Raw genomic sequence first — 14,844 nt, forward strand, 5'->3', positions numbered from 1 at the left:
TACATAATCTGAACAAACTAGATAGTCATGACAAGTCCACTTGTGAAATGTATTACTAATAACATTAGAAAAGAAGCTACAGAGGAAGGGCTCTCACCTTGGCTCTTTTCCTGGCATGACCATGGTTAGATGTCCGCCTCTGTTAGAAGGGAATTGGAAAATATTAAAGGTGGAAGAAAATCAACATGTAAGTTAAAAACAACACGTTTAGAAAGAAAAAGCACTAACTGTAAAAACCATTACAACAACAGCCAAACCATGATGAAGACTAATTGATGTGAGTTTCTCCCTACAACCTACAACTCTAGCAACTGTGACTGGAAAGGGACTACAGGCCATCTACAGTCAAATCACCATTCACCATTAAGTAAGAGAATCAGAAGATGGTCAGATGTGGTGGCTCATGCCTGTAACCCCAGCACTTCAGGAGGCCGAGGCAGGCGGATCCCTTGAGCTCAGGAGTTTGAGACCAGCCTGGGCAACAAGGCAAAATCCCATCTCTATAAAAAAAGAAAAGAAAAAAGAAAGAAAAAAAGAAAAGGAAAAAGAAAAAAATTATCCATGTGTGGTGGCATGCACCCGGGAGTCTGAGGTGGCAGGATGGCTTAAGTCTGGGAAGCAGAGGTTGCAGTGAGCCGAGATCATGCTATTGCACCCCAGCCTGGGTGACAAGAGCCAAACCCTATCTCAAAAACAAAACAAAACAAAAACCATTAAAAAAAAAAAAAAGTTGGAAGACACTGATTTTGTTGGCCTATTTCACAGACTGACAAAAGCTACTTTTGGACAAACCATGGTATCCTGTCCTATTTAGGATGCTTCTGGAAATGTCCCTACCACAGCATGAAAGAGTGTTTTTTCCCCCAAGCCTGTTCACAGAAGCCTATTTAACCCATAATGGATATGAAATATGGCCCCTAACCATCAATTATAATAACATCTTTATAGGACAACACACACATTCATTGTTCCAACTTGGGATATCCAAAATATCTGTTCCTATAGCTGCAAAAATGCAATGAAGAGTCTTCTTCCCAAATGCCTCCCTCCCTGAGTATCAGGATACAAAGAAGGGAGCATAAAAGACAGGGATAAGACCTTCAGAGCAAAGGGGAGAGAGTGGATAAGGGGCAGGACAGAAACTGAGGAAGATAAAGAATGAAGGTATAAGGTGGGATAAGGAAGGAACAGCCAATTAATAAGATTTGTAAACATCTGAGAAGTCAAAATGGGGGCTTTTGGGAAGAGGTTGGGTAGGGTTATATATGGGGATGAGGCACTTAGGAGTTCTGAGATGTTTGGAATGGAACTCCAATGGGACGTAGAGGGAACTGAGGCAGGAGGATAGGGGAGGGGAAACAAGTCAGAGACAGAGTACCAGCATGGCCTTGGGTGGGTGAGGATTTCTCTTTTCTTGGTCTTCTTCACTAGTTAGCAAATAACATGGCCACAATGCAAAATGGAGAACTGAGAAGGTGGATGGAAGGAAAAAGAAATGATGGTGGATCTGGCTCAGTGGTAAGATCTGTTGCAGTAAGGGAAGATTCATAGTCCAGAAGTATGAAGCAGTATTTGTCACTACTTTTTCAAACAGGCAATACATACACATGGCACAAACATTCAAAAGGCACAATGGGAGTATATATAGAACAGTAAGTCTCCTTTTACAATTGTAGCTGAGACAATTGTAATTGTCCCCCAGATACTTGGTTCTCTCCTAAATGGTCAACCAGTATTGAAGTTCTTTTGGATATATCCAGGAATATTTTATGCATATATAAGCTTAGTATATGTGTACACACAGGTTTTTAAAAAATCAAATATATTGGCTGGGGGCAGTGGCTCACGCCTGTAATCCCAGCACTTTGGGAGGCCGAGGTGGGCAATCACCTGAAGTCAGGAGTTCAAGGCCAGCCTGGCCAACATGGCGAAACCCTGTCTCTACTAAAAAAATACCAAAATTAGCCAGGCGTGGTGGTGGGCACCTGTAATCCCAGCTACTTGGGAGGCTGAGGCAGGAGAATTATTTGAACTTGGGAGGCGGAGTTGCAGTGAGCTGAGATTGCACCACTGCACTCCAGCCTGAGTGACAGAGAAAGGCTCCGTTTCAAAAAATAAAAATAAAAATAAATACATTGTACATACTACTGTGAACCTTGCTTTTAAACTTTTTTTCATGAGTATCATTCTATAGAAGATCTACCCCATTTTTAATGGCTATATAGTATTCCACTGTATAGCTATACCATAACTTATTTTACCAGTCTCTAATGTTTCACCATTTAGGACGTTTCTGACCTTTTGTTAGTATAAACAACGACCATATCATTGAATACATATGTAAATATAGTATATCTGTAGTCCATTTAAAAGTTTTTTATGAAGTATTCCTAAATTGCCCCTCAAAGTGGTTGTACCAATTTAGACTGTTACCAACAATATATGAATGAATCTGCTTATTTCCCAGAATGGATAGTTTTAACAGCCAAACATATATTAAAAGCCTAATATACACCGTGTTATCATGCTAGCTACTGGAGGATATGGAGATAAAAGGCACAAACCTTGTCAAAAAGGAACTCATAATCCTGTTGGAGAAGACAGACAAACAGACAATTACAATACAGTACATTAAGTGTACTAGAGAGGTACTCATGGAGTGCTACAGGAGCACACAGCAGAAGCATCTGACTCAGACCTAGCAACCCATAGATTCATACATTTATAGATATTGAATGCCTGCTATGTGCCTGCGTTGGCCTTAGAGATACAATGGTGAGCCAAAACTGACCTAATCCTGGGCCTCGTAGTGCTTATAGTTCTGTAAGGAAGACAGACATTGATCAAAGAATTATACTATATAGACCTACAATAGGTTTTCAAAGGCTTCCTAGAGAAAGACATCATCTAGATTGAGTTTTGAAGGATAAATAGGCATTAGACAGATGTTGGTAGGAGTGGGAATTGGAGAAGGTCAGGATAAGAATATTAAGGTGGGCATTCTAGGCAGAGAAAGCATGTACAAAAGCATGCTTTTCCCAAACTTTCAGCTCCTATTTATAACAGGGACCAAGGAATCAGATAATGCTGATGCACTGGATATCAGAGGTGATGGCTGACAGGCAAGAGACTAGGTCACAATATACCATGCTGAGAAACACTGGACTTGGCTTAAGACAGTAAGACACATAGAATGTTTAATGCAGTAAGACACATAGAGTTAACACAGGCAGTTCTTTATTTCACAACCACCTTTCTAAAACAATATGGTACATTTATCAAAAGGGATTACAAGTTTAAAGGCAGAAAGCCCAACTAAGAGGCCTTACCAAGTTGGCTTTTTTTTTTTTTTTTTTTTTTGAGATGGAGTCTCGCTCTGTTGCCAGGCTGGAGTGCAGTGGTGCGATCTCGGCTCACTGCAACCTCCACCTCCTGGGTTCAAGCGATTCTCTTGCCTCAGCCTCCTGAGTAGCTGGGACTACAGGCACGCATCACCACACCCAGCTAATTTTTTTGTATTTTTAGTAGAGACGGGATTTCACCATCTTGGCCAGGATGGTCTCGATCTCTTGACCTTGTGATCCACTCACCTCAGCCTCCCAAAGTGCTGGGATTACAGGCATGAGCCATCGCGCCTGGCCTCCAAGTTGGCTACAGGACATTCCTGGCTGGGCTTGGGTAATCCCAGCACTTTAGGAGGCTGAGGGTGGGTGGATCACCTGAGGTCAGGATATTGAGACCAGCCTGGCTGACATGGTGAAACCCCATTTCTACTAAAAATACAAAAATTAGCCGGGCATAGTGGCACGCACCTGTAGTCCCAGCTACTTGGGAGGCTGAGGCAGGAGAATCACTTGAACCTGGGAGGCAGATGTTGCAGTGAGCCAAGATCACGCCACTGTGCTCCAGCCTGGGTGACAGAGCGAGACTCCATCTCAAAAAAAAAAAAAAGGACACAGGACCTAAGTTCAGTATGTGTTGAGGACTTGCCCATTCTAAACAGAATCTCCGAACCTGCAATTTATAGCATTGTTTCCATGCAAAAGATGTTCTGAGTTTCACTTGCTGATCCCAAGGATATATCTCATACATTATATATCATGAGCGTCCCTTTTCCCCAAGCTTTTCAGCTCCAATTCATAACAGGGACTTCTTTGAAAGGACCACTTAGGTTCTTGGGGAGACTTCCAGGGTGTAAAACCAGGGAAGACTAGAGGAGAAGCAGAAATGCTTTTTCTTTTTTTTTTTTTTTGTTTTTTGAGATGGGGTCTTGCTCTGTCACCCAGGCTGGAGTGCAGTGGTGCAATTTTAGGCCACTGCAACCTCCACCTCCCAGGGGTTCAAGTGATTCTCCTGCCTCAGCTTCCTGAGTAGCTGGGATTACAGACATGCGCCACCAGGCCCAGCTAATTTTTGCATTTTTAGTAGAGATGGGGTTTCGCCATGTTGGCCTCGAACTCCTGACCTCAAGTGATCCACCAAGCTGGTCTCGAACTCCTGACCTCAAGTGATCCGGCTAGGTCTCCTAAAGTGCTGGGATTATAGGCATGAGCCACTGCACCCGGCCATGCTCTTTTTTTTTTTTTTTTTTTTTTTTGAGACAGGGTCTCACTCTGTCACCCAGGCTGGAGTGCAGTGGTACAATCTTGACTCACTGCAACCTCCACCTCCCGGGTTCAAGCAATTCTCCTGCTTTAGCCTCCCAAGTAGCTGGGATTACAGGGACACGCCACATGCCCGGCTCAGAAGCAGAATTTCTAGTGCTGATGAAGGTGTAAATGGTATGTTGGGAAATGGATAGAGAGTAGAGCGCTTCTTAAGGTACTGTTCCATAGGATCCAGGGAGGCTGACAAGACGGCACTTTGCAAAAGGAACATGAGCTCCAGTAGATGGCAGCAGCAGCCCCACCTGCTCTACCAGCAGCAAAAGGAGTCAAGTCCGAGAGGAGGCAGGTCCCCTTCCAAACCCTGACACGTTGTATTTGTATTTCCAGGTGAAGACTTTTTTTTTTTTTTTCCTTTTGGGTGGGGGTGGGGTGGGGTGGGACGGAGTCTCACTCTGTCACCCAGGCTGGAGTGCAGTGGAGTGATCTTGGCTGTGACCTCCACCTCCTGGGTTCAAGCAATTCTCCTGCCTCAGCCTCCCGAGTAGCTGGGACTACAGGTACATGCCACCAGGCTCAGCTAATTTTTTGTATTTTTAGTAGAGACAGGATTTCACCATGTTGGCCAGGCTGATCTCGAACTCCTGACCTCAAATGATCTGCCCACCTTGGCCTCCCAAAGTGCTGGGATTATAGGCACGAGCCACTGCGCCTGGCCTGAAGACATTTTTAAACTAAGTGAGTGTCCATAAAGCATATAAAATCTATAGATGGGGCCAGGTGCAGTAGCTCACGCCTGCAATCCCAGCACTTTGGGAAGCCAAGGCAGGCAGATCACCTGAGGTCAGGAGTTCAAGACCAGCCTGGCCAACATGGTAAAACCCCACCTCTACTAAAAATACAAAAAATTAGCCGGGCATGGTCGTGGGTGCCTGTAATTCCAACTACCCTGGAGGCTGAGGCAGGAGAATTGCTTGAACCCAGGAGGCGGAGGTTGCAGTGAGCCAAGATTGTGCCATCGCACTCCAGCTTGGGCAACAAGAGTGAAATTCAGCCTCAAAAAAAAAAAAAAAAACCTATAGATGTCCCTTCTTTTCTGCCTAGCTTCAAGTACACAAAACAGAAATTCAGAACACCATTTATAATTGTGTCCTAAGAATAGAATAACTTAGACCCAAAAGTTCATTTAATTATTATCTTTCATGTAACATGACAGCACATAATGAAACATTCATCACTTATCTGTACTGAATATTTAAAATTCATTATTTGTATCAGTGGAGGCTGGAAGTACAGCTGGAACAGTGGCAGACTGTCTCCACAAACTCTGGTAGAATTGGTAGGGAATGACAACTCACATGTAATAATGGAAAGAAAAACAGCCAGAGCAGAGACTGGTGAATTGTAAGAGGAAAAACAGTAGAAAAGCAGGCAGTTAGAGAACAAAATATCTCAGAGAGCTGTCTAATTTTAAGTCATTGTTTTATATTATTGCTGTTTTAATCTTTAAAGAAGACAAGCCTTATGTGAATTGAATTGTCTAGAAAAATTATGCTTCAAGTTTCCAGATCCTCTAAAATGTTGTTGTTTCTGTGTTTTAATCTAACTTCTTGCTAGTGTTAATTGTCTCTTGACTTATAATAAAATCAGTTTTCACCCCTGGGCACGAAGGAAAGGATTTATTGGGCTTGGGTAACAGAAGAAACCAGCAGTGACCACAGAGGAAGGGCTCTAACAGGTCGATGAGAGGAGGCTCAGAGTTTGGGCTGGCCAGGCAGAAACCAAAGAAGAACCCCGTGAGGAAGTTTGGCTAACTATCTACTACTATCATTTCTGTCCTACAGTATGAATTTGGATGAAAAACAACATGGCCAACAAAGAGTGAAATTCCTTTTACTCACATTTACCAAGTGGCAAGCTCAGAGGCTATTTCTGACCCAGAAAAATGCTGACTGCTTTAACACAACCAGGATATGAATTTAACACTGTGTGTAAAGCCAGGAAGCTCAAGTTTTAAGAGTTTATTGTATGAGTCATTTTATGACTTGTTAAATATGTATTTGTATACAGTTTATTTTTTGGTAATAAAAAAAGTCAAAATGCAGCAAGAACCAGTGAACTCAGGCCCAAATAGATTAGGAATTTTACTGTCCTTTTTAGACTTCATTGTGGACTACATGACAAAAATGGAAGATTTTATTTTGAGAGCTGAAGCTGGAGTTTTTAAAGAGAATCAAGTGTTTTTAAAAGTGACTGATTCTTACACATTTCCACTTTTATTCAGATATAAAGAATGTTGGCCGGGCACAGTGGCTCACACCTACAATCCCAGCATTTTGAGAGACAAAGACAGGAGAATCATTTGAGGCCAGGAGTTTGAGACCAGCCTGGGCAACATAGAGAGACCTTGTCTCTACAAAGAAATTTTTTTATATTAGCTGGATGTGGTTGCACATGCCTGTAGTCCCAGCTACTTAGGAGGCTGAGGTAGGAGGATCTCTTGAGTGCAGTGAGCCCTAATTGTGCCACTGCACTCCAGGCTGGGTAACAGAGCTGGGTAACCCTGTCTCTAAAGGAAAAAAAAAAAGTGTGCATATAATGCACTTCCAATCTTTACCTGTGTCTCCTGACGCAAACTGGTATCTTCACATTCTTTCTCAATTTCTTCCTTACTTGGAGTCTTAGATATAAACTTGTTTTTGTTTACAGATTCTTCCACCAGTTTTTTTTCTGATTCTTTCATTATTTCCAGGGTCTCTTGAGTAGTGTTACTGTTAGACATGTTCTTCAATAGAATACAGTGGCCTCTATGGACTCCTAAAGAAACATCAAATGCATTAAGCAGGAGGTATGTATCCATACTTAACAAATACACAGGACTTATATTTCACATGGGTACATTTTTTTCCAGTAGCCTTCCTATAACCCAGAGAAGAGTTATTTAATAAATGCTGTCCCTGCGTTCATTTCTTTAAAAAAAACCAAAAAACAAAAAAACCTTTATTGAGGTAAAATTGACATAAACTGCATATATTTAAAATGTATAATTTTATATTATGACACATGCATTCACCTGTAAAACCATCACCCCAATCAAGACAGTAAGCAAATTCATCATGCCCCAAAGGTTCCTCATGTCCCTTTGTAATCTCTTCCTCTCTTCCCACTACCCCCAGCCAACTACTGATCTGTTCTGACACTACAGATTAGTCTGCATTTTCTAGAATTTTGTATAAATGGAATCAATCACACTGTCTGGACTCTTTTACTCAACATAATTATTTTGAGATTCACCAGGATTCAGTTCTAAAGTAGTATGAGCCCTCTTGACACTTTATTTTCTCCCCTTGTTCCCTACAGAAATTTGCTCACATTTCTGGCTCAGTCACTTCACCCATTAGATTCTCTCCAGCAAGAAGAAAATTATAAAGCTCTATTGACTACTAGAAAGGAATATTCTCCTTTCCCAAGGAAGAACTTTCACAGCTACCACAAACCCACAACACTGTTACCAACTTCAAGCTATTCTCCCTTCAAAAAGAAGTAAAATCAGACAAAGCTTAAATGGTTATAGAATATATAAAATCCTACAAATATATATATATTTTTAGATGGAGTCTCACTCTGTCACCCAGGCTGGGGTGCAGTGTCACAATCATAGCTCACTGCAACCCTGAACTTCTGGGCTCAAGCAATGTTCTCACCTCTGCCTCCCAAGTAACTAGGAATACAGGCATATGCCCGGCTAAATTTTTTTTTTTTTTTTTTGAGACATAGTCTCACTCTGTCGCCCAGGCTGGAGTGCAGTGGCACGATCTTGGCTCACTGCAAGCTCTGCCTCCCGGGTTCATGCCATTCTCCTGCCTCAGCCTCCTGAGTAGCTAGGACTACAGGTGCCTGCCACCACGCCCGGATGATTTTTTTCTATTTTTTAGTAGAGATGGGGTTTCACCGTGTTAGCCAAGATGGTCTCGACCTCCTGACCTCATGATCCGCCCACCTCGGCCTCCCAAAGTGCTGGGTTTACAGGCTTGAGCCACTGCACCCGGCAGGCCGGCTCATTTTTGAGATTTTTTTTGGGAGAGATGGAGTCTTGGTATGTTGCCCAAATTGGTCTTGAACTCCTGGACTCAAGTGATCCTCCCACTTCGGCCTCCCAAAGTGTTGGGATTAGAGGCGTGAGGCATCGTACCCAGCCTTAAATTCTTTCCTTTATCTTAAGCAAGCTGAAAAAACAAGAAGAGAACTTTGTAGATATCTGTCCTTCAGAAAAATTGGGTCCCTCCCTGGAGGAAGAATCTTTACTTTGCTATACACTATTTGGGTTCAGTCAATCTACTGTCTGCCAGTGATAGAGTATCTATAGTGCAGGGACGGCTGTTTCTTTATCACTTACTATCACTACCTGGGAAATCCTGTAATGAAGCCTACACAGTTCTCCAACCACACACTAAGAAACAGAAGTTGATACTCTATACACAGATGCATGTCCTCAATTGCCCAAGTCAAACACGTTTAGCTCCAACAATAGTTTGCAGAGGTTTCTCCTTATACAGGTTACTGACTGTACTTCAACCCTAAAGACTTCTTTCCCTCCTTTACTGGTAACTCTCCCAGATGTCACATCTATTCCCAGTGAAGCCCTAGAAACAGAATTAAATAAACAGACAAATGGTTAGCAACGCTTCAAGAAAATTGTCACAACAGATATTTTTCTCTCTTTTAAATCAGTTTAAAGGGTAAGACCCAGAAGTCTTTCAAGAAGCAAAGGTAGCCACATCCTGACATAAGTTAGATGGTCTGCCAGGCTATTGCTTTGTGATTTTTTTTTTTTTTTTTTTTTTTTGAGATGGGATCTCACTCTGTCACCCAGGCTGGAATGCAGTGATGCGATCATAGCTCACTGCAGCCTCAAACTCCTGGGTTCAGGGAGCGGTGGCATGTGACTCTAGTTCTAGTTACTCAGAAGGCTGAGGGGGTTAGATCATTGTTTTGTTCACCTTGTGGTGGCTCTTCAGTAGCTGCCTGGAGACTTGGTTTACTTAGGTAAATTCTCTTTAGAGGGCCAGAGAGTCATTCACACAATTGCAAAGTCATATAGTTGACGGCCGGGCACAGTTGCTCACACTTGCAATCCCAGCACTTTGGGAGGCCGAGGTGGGTGGATCACCTGAGGTCAGGAGTTTGAGACCGGCCTGACCAATATGGTGAAACTTGTCTTTACTAAAAATACAAAAATTAGCCTGGCGTGGTGGTGAGCCATTGCGTCTAGCCTTAAATTTTTTCCTTTATCTTAAGCAAGCTGGCTCAATTGCACTCAATTGCCTCCCAGCTATTTGGGAGACCGAGGCAGGAGAATCACTTGAACCTGGGAAGCGGAAGTCACGGTGAGCTGAGATCACACCATTGCACTCCAGCCTGGGTGACAGAGTAAGACTCTGGTTCAAAAAAAAAAAAAGTCATATAGTTGAAAGTTGAATTTAAAGATGAAAAATATTAGAAGAAACTGGCTACAAGTATTGAAAGACACTGATACAAACTTCTACTTTAGAATTATCTGCTTCAGTAACTAAAAGCTACTATAAAAACAGTTATAACCTATAGACCTTCATGGATCATTTGCTATACATAGGACTTTGTTTATGTATGTAGTATGTATGTATGTATTACCCACCCCCACAATAGGTAAATCAAGCCTCAATTCTCTTCAGTCTGAAGTACTAGTAAAACTCACCACATGCATTCTCCCTATCTCTTGGCTAGGAAACATTAATAAAGATCAAAATTGGGGGCTGTGTGTGTTGGCTCATGCCTGTAACCCCAACACTTTGGGAGGCTGAGCCAGCAGGATTGCTTGAGCCCAGGAGTTCAAGTCAACACAGTGAGACCCTGTCTCTACAAAAAAAAAAAAAAAAAAAAAAAAAAAAAAATTAGCCAGACATGGTGGTGCACACTTGTAGTTTCAGCTACTCAGGAGGCAGAGGCGGGAGGATCACTTGAGCCCAGGACGTCAAGGATGCATTGAGCCATGACTCTGCCACTACACTCCAGCCTGGGCGACAGAATAAGATCTTGTCTCTAAATAAATAAATAAATAGTGCTGGGTGCAGTGGCTCATGTCTGTAATCTTAGCAATTCAAAAGGCTGAGGTGGGAGGGTTGCTTGAGGTCAAGAGTTTGAGACCAGCCTGGGCAACATAGTGAGACCTCCTCTCTACAAAAAAAAAAAAACAAAATTAGCTGGGTGTGGTGGGGTATGCCTGTCGTCCCAGCTACTTGGGAGGCTGAGGTGGGAGGATCACTTGAGCCCAGGAGTTCAAGGGTACGGTAGGCTACAACCACACCACTACACTCCACCCCGGGTGACAAAGCAATATCCTGTCTCTGAAAAAAAAAAAAAAATCAGGCGCAGTGGCTCATGCCTGTAATCCCAGCACTTTGGGAGGCTGAGGTGGGCAGATCACCCGAGGTTGGGAGTTTGAGACCAGCATGACCAATATGGAGAAACCCCATCTCTACCAAAAATATAAAATTAGCCAGGTGTGGTGGTACATGCCTGTAATCCCAGCTACTTGGGAGGCTGAGGCTGGAGAATCACTTGAACCAGGAAGGTGGAGGTTGCGGTGAGCTGAGATTGTGCCATTGCAGTCCAGCCTGGGCAACAAGAGTGAAAAATCCGTCTCAAAAAAAAAAAAATTAGTCAGGCACAGTGGCTCATGCCTGTAATCCCAGCACTTTGGGGGGCCCAAGGCGGATGGATAACCTGAGGTCAGGAGTTAGAGACCAGCCTGACCAACATGGAGAAACTCCGTCTTTACTAAAAATACAAAATTAGCCGGGCATGGTGGTGCATGCCTGCAATCCCAGCTATTCGGAAGGCTGAGGCAGGAGAATCACTTGAAACTGGGAGGTGGAGGTTGCGGTGAGCCGAGATTGTGCCATTGCACTCCAGCCTGGGCAACAAGAGTAAAACTCTGTCTCAAAAAAACAAAAAATTCATTAAATAATAGTCAATACTGGAAGAGTTCTTAGATTTGACCTCCCACAATCTTCCCCTATTCCCCAAAGAAGAACTCATTTTTGTAATTTTCTGAAAGGCCTGCTAACCTCTGGGAAAACTGAAACAGGATCATTTCACTATTTATGAAATAGTCTTAATTGTTGTATAGTTGCTCCCTATTATAAATTATGAACTGCTTCAATCTTGATCCTAAATCAGTCTTAGAGACACAGAAAATTAAATTTACATCTTTTATCACATGATAGGCCTTCAGTATTTTTCTCTTTTCCAAGCTTAAATAGCCTCAAATTTCTTTGTCAGAAAGAGAAGGTGATATAAAAAATTATAAAGCAGTTTTTATTTGTTTTTTGGTTTTGTTTTTGAGACAGGGTCTCACTCTGTCACCCAGGCTGCAGTGTCATGATCATGGCCCGACCTCGACCTCCCTGGGCTCAGGTGATCCTCCTATCTCAGCCTCCCAAGTAGCTGGGACTACAGGTATGGGCCACCATGCCTGGCTAATTTTTCTATTTCTTTTCTTTTTTTATTTTTTTGAGATGGAGTCTTGCTCTGTCACTCAGGTTGGAATGCAGTGGCAATCTCACTCACCGCAACTTCTGCCTCCCAGTTTCAAGTGATTCTCCTGCCTCATCCTCCCAAGTAGCTGGGATTACATGCGACTGCTTCCACACCCAGCTAATTTTTGTATTTTTAGTAGAGACGGGGTTTCACCATGTTGGCCAGGCTGGTCTCGAACTCATGACCTCAGGTGATCCACCCACCTCAGCCTCTCAGAGTGCTGGGATTACAGGTGTGAGCCACTGTACCCAGCCTGATTTTTCTATTACTTTTAGAGATAAGGTTTTGCCATGTTGCCCAGGCTGGTCTCAAACTCCTGAGCTCAAGTGATCCACCTGCCTTGGCCTCCCAAAGTGCTAGGATTACAGACCTGAGCCACCGTGCAAGGCACAGCAGTGGTTTGTTTCTTTTTCAAGGATAGGCCTTAATTACCAAATGGGTATACTTCGTCAAATCAAAATGACAACTTTGCAGCTCTCCTTCACGTATGGGTCAGGAATCAACTATCTGGATACCTGGAATAATTCCAGTGTACAAACACTGTTTCTCAGCCAAAACACTATGAATGCAAACAAATAAAAAATGATCTTTCATCTGCACAATATGGTCACGTATTCAACCTCAAGTTTTACGGAGACACATGGCTTCCTTCATTCATTGGAGAAACAGGAAGACTTGAACTTTAGGTTCTTATAGCTACCCATAAAACAGACTGATTTAACTACCCACTTTTAAGAATTTAGTCAGTTGGCTGGGCACGTTGGCTCATGCCTACAATCAGAGCACTTTCAGAGGCCAAGGCAGGTGAACTGCTCAAGCTTAGGAGTACAAGACCAGCCTGGGCAACATGGCAAACCCCATCTCTACCAAAAATACAAAAATTACCAGGGCATGGTGGCACACGCCTGGGGTCCTAGCTACTTAGTTGAGCCTGGGAGGCAGAGGTTGCAGTGAGCCAAGATCGCTCCGCTGTACTGCTGCCTGCGTATCTCAAAAAAAATTTAGTCAGTCATTCTACTGAGACCACCGGCCTCTTGAAGAGCTGTATAAAACAAAGTAATTCTTACACTGAGAAAGAAGAAGCAGCAGAGGAAAGGGCACCTCCCCAGATTTCTCTGTTCTTCCACATTCATTGATCTAACCCAGATTTCTTTTGGCACTTGCCTTCCCCTGAGAATACATGATCAGGGAAGGAGATCTTATCCCCAATCCCTGGGAGATGGATATTAATTAGTTAAACCAATTGTGGCAATTCTGTTTCCTTTTTGTGACTGGTTTTAGAAGGGACAAGTGAGACACAAAGGGACTTTATTGGATGGAAAAAGTTTCCTACTTTATTTAAAAAATTTTTAAAGCCTCTGGAAGAAACAGGTATCTTCTACCCAAGGTGATCTTCTATGCAGATGATACCTGGACTGTGGCAGCACCCTGCCAACACATGGAGGATGGGGAAGCAGAGAAAATAAGCCTGCAGCCATCATTTTTTTTTTTTTTTTTTTTTTTTGAGATGGAGTTTCACTATATCATCCAGGTTAGAGTACAGTGGTGAGATCTTGGCTTACTGCAACCTCCAACTCCCAGGTTCAAGTGATTCTCCTGCCTCAGCCTCCCTAGTAGCTGGGATTACAGGCATGCACCACCATGCCCAGCGTTTTGTTTTTTTTTTTGTTTTGTTTTTTGTTTTTTTTACACGGAGTCTCACTCCGTCACCTAGGCTGGAGTGCAATGGCATGATCTTGGCTCACTGCAACCTCTGCCTGCTGGGTTCAAGCGATTCTACCACAGCCTCCTGCGTGGGTGGGATTATAGGCATGTGCCACCACATTTGGCTAATTTCTGTATTTTTGGTAGAGGTGGGGTTTCTCCATGTTGGCCAGGCTGGTCGTGAACTCCTGACCTCAGGTAATCCACCCACCTTGGTCTCCCAAAGTGCAGGGATTACAGGCGTGAGACATCGCACCTGGCCTAATTTTTGTATTTTTGTAAAGATGGGGTTTTGCCATGTTGGCCAGCCTGGTCTCAATCTCCTGACCTCAGGTGATCTGCTTGCTTCAGCCTACGAAAGCGACTGGAATAAAAGCGTGAGCCACCTCGCCCAGGCTTTTTGTTTTTGTTTCTTGAGACAGGGTCTCAGTCTGTCACCTAGGCTGGAGTGCAGTGGCATGATCACAGCTCACTGAAGCCTCAACCTCTGGGGCTCAGGTGATCCTTCTACTTCAGGCTCCTGAGTAGCTGGGATTACAGGCACCATCACCAAGAATGGCTAATTTTTGTATTTGTAATAGAGATGGGGTTTCGCCATGTCACCCAGGCTGGTCTCAAACTCCTGGGCTCAAGCAATCCACCCGCCTTGGCCTCCCAAAGTGCTAGGATAACAGATGTGAGCCACCATGCCTGGCTGGAGCCTGCATCCTTGATGCTATGATTAGACAATAATTAGTCAGTCTGGACCCTCCCTATCTCTGGACTTCCTGATATTTGAAGTCATAAATCCTCTTACCATTTAAGCTACTCTGAGTTGAGTTTATTATGTCAGAATCCTGGGAGATAGTAAAAAAAAAAAAAGGGGGGGGGGGGATATTAAAAGAAGAACGGGCCAGGCCAGGTGGCTCACGCCTATAATCCCAGCACTTTGGGAGGCCGAGACAGGCGGATCATGAGG

At 43.3% G+C, this 14,844-nt stretch overlaps 1 protein-coding gene across 50 annotated transcripts in view; it reads right to left on the reverse strand.

Annotated features, from left to right (window-relative positions):
- Positions 1-14,844, reverse strand: part of R3HDM2 (R3H domain containing 2) — a 182,395-nt gene that overhangs the window by 51,007 nt on the left and 116,544 nt on the right. For 35 of the 50 annotated variants that reach the window (XM_074007260.1, XM_074007249.1, XM_074007245.1 and 32 more), the window contains 3 exons: positions 7,222-7,421; positions 2,565-2,588; positions 98-139 (listed from right to left, as the gene is read on the reverse strand). In XM_074007260.1, coding sequence (XP_073863361.1) covers positions 98-139; positions 2,565-2,588; positions 7,222-7,386 — 231 coding nt within the window. In that variant the 5' untranslated portion in view covers positions 7,387-7,421. The remainder of the gene's footprint in view (positions 1-97; positions 140-2,564; positions 2,589-7,221; positions 7,422-14,844) is intronic. The other 15 variants (XM_074007263.1, XM_074007254.1, XM_074007246.1 and 12 more) reach the window with 1 other exon arrangement.

The sequence above is a fragment of the Macaca fascicularis genome, chromosome 11, assembly GCF_037993035.2.
Source record: "Macaca fascicularis isolate 582-1 chromosome 11, T2T-MFA8v1.1".
Lineage (NCBI taxonomy): Eukaryota > Metazoa > Chordata > Mammalia > Primates > Cercopithecidae > Macaca > Macaca fascicularis.